This window comes from Corvus kubaryi, unplaced genomic scaffold (assembly GCF_017639235.1).
Source record: "Corvus kubaryi isolate FWS band 111438036 unplaced genomic scaffold, C.kubaryi_AGA036_p1.0 119, whole genome shotgun sequence".
Classification (NCBI taxonomy): domain Eukaryota; kingdom Metazoa; phylum Chordata; class Aves; order Passeriformes; family Corvidae; genus Corvus; species Corvus kubaryi.
This window is the reverse complement of record NW_024580655.1, coordinates 31,381-36,054: the sequence shown is the minus strand read 5'-3', so window position 1 is coordinate 36,054 and position 4,674 is coordinate 31,381. Positions and strand designations below refer to the sequence as shown.

Here is a 4,674-nt window from a genome sequence, read left to right as displayed (position 1 = left end):
GGCGGAAGCACCGGCGCGGCCATATTGGGGAGGGTGTGTGGCGGAAGTACCGGCGCGGCCATATTGGGGAGGGTGTGTGGCGGAAGTACCGGCGCGGCCATATTGGGGAGGGTGTGTGGCGGAAACGCGTGCGCCACCATGTTGGGGAGGGCGCCTGGCGGAAGCGCCCGTTCAGACATGCTGGGAGGGTCACGACGTCTTGCCGCCATACTGAGAAGGTCGGGATGCTTCTCTTGTCCCCGGGGATTTTGAACCCCGCAGAGGCGGCTCAGAGCGGTTTTTGGGCACGACTGGCCCCACAAAATGAGCAAGAGCACCAAAGTTAAGCAAAATCGCTGGTTTTATTGTACAAAATCCACACCAGTGTCTATCCCGCCGGATTCCCGTTAATTTCACTGCCTCCACAAGGAGCACAACTTTTTCCATACTGAGAAAACTTGAATTTGTTCATTTTACACCTTCCAAGGGGATCTGGAGCCTCCAAATCGGCGCCCCAATCCCACAAGCAATGGAATATCCGGTTTCTTCCCTTTTCTTTTTCTTTCTTTTCTTCCACAGGGATAGAAACCCCCAAATCCTCCCGGATCTCTTCACCCGGAGCCTAAGGACGCCACTGGAAGTGCTGGGAGGAGCTTCAGGGATTCCCTCACGTGCGGAATCAGGGGAATAAATTGCGGGACTAACTCCACGTTATTCCCAAATCCAAATTTTCCAATATTTCAGGAAAATGACACTCCACAACCCCTCATCCCTTTTAAATCCCATTTCCAGCGACATCAAATGTTAATAGTGTTATAGAAAGTATAAAAAATATATAAACCCCCAACATAGTCTCGTTAGGATGTGGATATAAAAGTGGGGTACCTACAGATAATGGAATTATTCCAATATTATCCTAAAACAATGGTTATTGCTGGAATATCCTGCGGTCAGGCAGAGGGAAGAAGCAGGGTAGAATACTGGAATCTGAAGGGTTTAAGAGGATAAGAAGTGGGAAAAGCTCTAAGCTGGGGTGAAGAAGGAATTCTGTCTTGGGATTATAGTTTGTATTTCCAGTCTGCTAGGGAAAAGGGGAGTAAGATGGAAATTTCCATGGATAAACGGACATTTTCCTGGGGGAACTTGGAGCTGTTTGAACAATTCCATGTCATAAAAGAGGTTTTTAAAGCTAAATATAGTCTAAATTCCATATGGATACAAGAGGGAATGATTAGTGCAAATCCCTCCCTCATTCCCAAACTCTCCAAGACTTTTCCAACCTTCCATGAAAAGGCCAATGCTGATGTTTGGTCACAGACAGGGCAATTCCAGGGGGAGCTGCAGATCGTGCTGTGCTTGGGACTGGAATGCTGTGGGCTGATCCCAGATTTAACTCCAAACCCCAGTTTTCACTCCCTTTGGATATTGCACACGTTGGCATCCATTGAGATTTAATTAAGGAGCTCATCAAGGAGGTTCAGTTGATCCCTTTCTGCTATAGGACAGAGGGGGTGCCAGGCATTGGGTCCAAAGGACTTTTCCAGAGGAAACACTGGATTCCATGGAATCCCGCCTGCTCCAGTACCAATGGAGTCCGGAGAGGACAAAAACTGTGATTGGAACCCCAAAAATAAGGGACAGAAAAAATTCTGCAGGGAATGAGGAATTCCCAGGGAATAAAAACTTCCCTAGGGAATAAGGGGTTCTCAAAGGAATAAGACATTCTCCAGGGAATGAGAAGACTGAGGAGCAGCTCTAAAAACCAGGATGAAACTGCTAAAATCCATTCTGGAACTTTTTCCCTAAATTTCTTTCAAATGTGCAAACGGGCTGGGATTCAGGAAAGGGTGTCAGGAGCACCAGGAGGGATCCCGGGGCAGGATCCTGGGGTTCAGCAGCCAGAGGAGTGCGCCGACCCCAGCTGGCCAGCCGCCAGCAACAGGATGTCCTTCTTCTCCTTATGGAATCGCAGCTCCTTCCCGGCCAGCCGGGCCTCATCCAGCTCCCGCTCTGTGGCCGCCAGCTCCCGGGAAAGGGCACCCGGAATGCTCTGCTCCCGGTTCACCCAGTCCAGGGCCATCTGGTTCCGGATGTCATCGTCCAGAGCACGGTGGGAATAGTGAGCCAGGACTTCCTGGTGGGAATGGGATGCAGGGGGAAGCTTAGGAATGGGAAGGAGCAGCGGGATCGAGGTGGCCCCTGAGCAGTCCCGGACTCACCTGGCGCGAGCACTGACGCTCCCGCATGGCCTTCAGGCTCCCGTTCCAGTGCAACAGCTGGAAAACCGTCATCAGCTCCTGGGATGGCAAGAGGGAGGCAGGATGAGAGCAGATACAGGACCGGGATCACAGAATCATGGGGTGGGGCGGGGCAGGAGGGACCTTGTGAGTCACACGGAGCCCAAGAGGGACACCGGACACCTGCCTGGGTGGCTCTGAGCCCCTTCTAACTCGGCCTGGAGCACTTCCAGAGATGGGGCAGCTTCCCTGGACATGGATTCAGCCGCAGGCACCACCAGCACCAGGACACTGGGGCAAAATTCCCTGATTAATGTGGACTACAATGGAGACAGAGCCTCCAATGCTCCCTGTGTCCTGGGAATTCTGGGATTCTCCTCTCCAAGCTGAACCACCGGCAGCACCAGGGACAATTCCAGTTTTCCAGTGATTTCTCCCTCCAGGCCACACAAATTCTGCCTAAAAACTGGGACCTGTCAGACTTCCCAAACCCAGATGGAGCTGGGAATCTCCATCCCAGAGTCTCTATCTGTAAACAGGGCCCAGAACATAAACACCTCCTGCCCCGGAGCATTCCCATACCAGGGAAAGGAGCCAGTAGAGGGGTTGGAAAAGTACAGAATCCCAAACACAGCCACATTCCAAAGCTGGATCCAAACCCTGGAGCAGTGTCACGGCCAGATTTCTCCTCTAATGAAAATCCAGCTCTGGTGATGTGTGCTCCAGAATCATTCCCAGTCCCTACCCAAGGCCAAGTTGAGATTAAAAGGATTCAGGAATCCCAAGGAACTACTGGAACAACATCCTGCGATGGACAGGGAGGTCCAAACTTGATTTCCCTGGCTCTGCTCCCAGCTGTTTCTTTGGAAAGGCTGGAATAAACCCCAGAGGACTCTCCATTCCCAGTTGTTCTCCTAATCCTGATCCATGTTCCAGCACCTTCCCTTGGCAGCTCAGACTTCCCATTGTCCAGATGTTCTTCCCAGCCACATTCCCACATTCCAATGGGATACAAGGATATCCCTGTGGTTTGGGGCAGTGTCATGACACCACTGACTCCCAATTCCAAAATCAAAGTCTCTTTGGGGGAAAGATCTTCCCACTTTCCTTGTGAGAGCTCTTGCTTCCCTGTTTTCAGGGGGAGATGAATCCCACTAATTAACTGGACTGCTGCAATTACGACATTTGGAGGTGCCACCTGGAAATATCAAAGTGGGATATTTCCCTGACACTGAGAAACCCAATCCCAAGGACTTTGCTGCACCTGGAAGTACCCCAAATCCTACCAGAATCAGAAGGAAACCCTGAGTTCATTTTCCATAGAAAAGACTAAAAATGCAGCTGGGAGATCAACCCAAATATCCCTTAACCAAATCAGGAATGGCACCTGGGTAGATCAGGAACAGTAGCTGCAAAAATTGGAAACAGTACCTGGAACTCCAGCATGGATTTTCCCTTGTTGGACTCCAGCATGAAGCGGAAGGCCCCAATCCCAGTGTTGGGATTATCCGCCTCCTCTCGATTGCCCTGCAGAGACATTCCAGACAGGAGCTGCCATTCCCACCGGACCTGCTCCCGCTACACTATCCCCACTCCTGGAATTCCCAGAGGAGAGCCTGATGCCAGCACAGGCTGAGGTGTCACACTCTTATCCAGCTAATCCAGCTGCGACCGCATGGCATGGGCCACTCTGGCACTCCCTGGACAAATTTGGGACAGCACCTGGATACATTTGGCTCTCCTGGAGCAATGAATCCCCTGGGAACAGGATTTTTCCTGCACTGATTCCAAGGCTCTCACAACATCCTGGAGCCCACAGAGCACTGTGGGCCGCATGGCAAGAATTCCCTCCGACATAATCAGAGCAGGAAAATGAGAGTGCAAAGCTCCCCGTTATAGAAACTAAAATTCCTGGAAAATCTTTGCTTTAAGGAAAACTAGGATGTGACAACCCAGTCACAGAAGGGCCAGGAAAATCCACACCTCAGCCTCGTTATTCCACCCTGGAATGCAGCACAAAGAGTAGAAGAATGGGAATTAAGCTACACTTAAAATCTTAATACTCCATCAATCCCCCCCTCCCACCAAGGAGTTCTAATCCCCTGATTTGAGGTTTTTCCCAGGATTTTTCATCCCCATCCTCACGTTGAAGGATGCCAGGGCCTCGGAGACACTCTTCTCGATGAAGTCGTCAGTGATCCGGCGGGAAGGGTGCTCGTTGAACACGGAATTCATCAGCGCGATCTTGGCCGCGCTGCGGCGCGCCTCAGCCTTAGTGGGACAGAACTGGGGACACACAGCCACCGTCGGGACATTCCCAGGATCCCGACAGCCCGTGGATCACCAGGAATGGGAATTGAGTGGGGGTGGAATTAGGAAGTTGCACTCCCAGAATCAAAAGAGGTTCAGAACCTCCCATTGCACTGTCAATTAATTAATTACCTCAAACCCAAACCAT

The 4,674-nt window shown here is 51.2% G+C and overlaps 1 protein-coding gene across 1 annotated transcript in view; it reads right to left on the bottom strand.

Annotated features, from left to right (window-relative positions):
* Positions 1-322: 322 nt before the first annotated feature.
* Positions 323-4,674, bottom strand: part of LIX1L (limb and CNS expressed 1 like) — a 4,933-nt gene continuing 581 nt past the window's right edge. Inside the window, exons 2-5 of the mRNA XM_042022517.1 lie at positions 4,362-4,546; positions 3,648-3,743; positions 2,199-2,276; positions 323-2,113 (exon numbers count right to left, since the gene is read on the bottom strand). Of these exons, the coding sequence (XP_041878451.1) occupies positions 1,871-2,113; positions 2,199-2,276; positions 3,648-3,743; positions 4,362-4,546 (602 nt within the window). The 3' untranslated portion in view covers positions 323-1,870. The remainder of the gene's footprint in view (positions 2,114-2,198; positions 2,277-3,647; positions 3,744-4,361; positions 4,547-4,674) is intronic.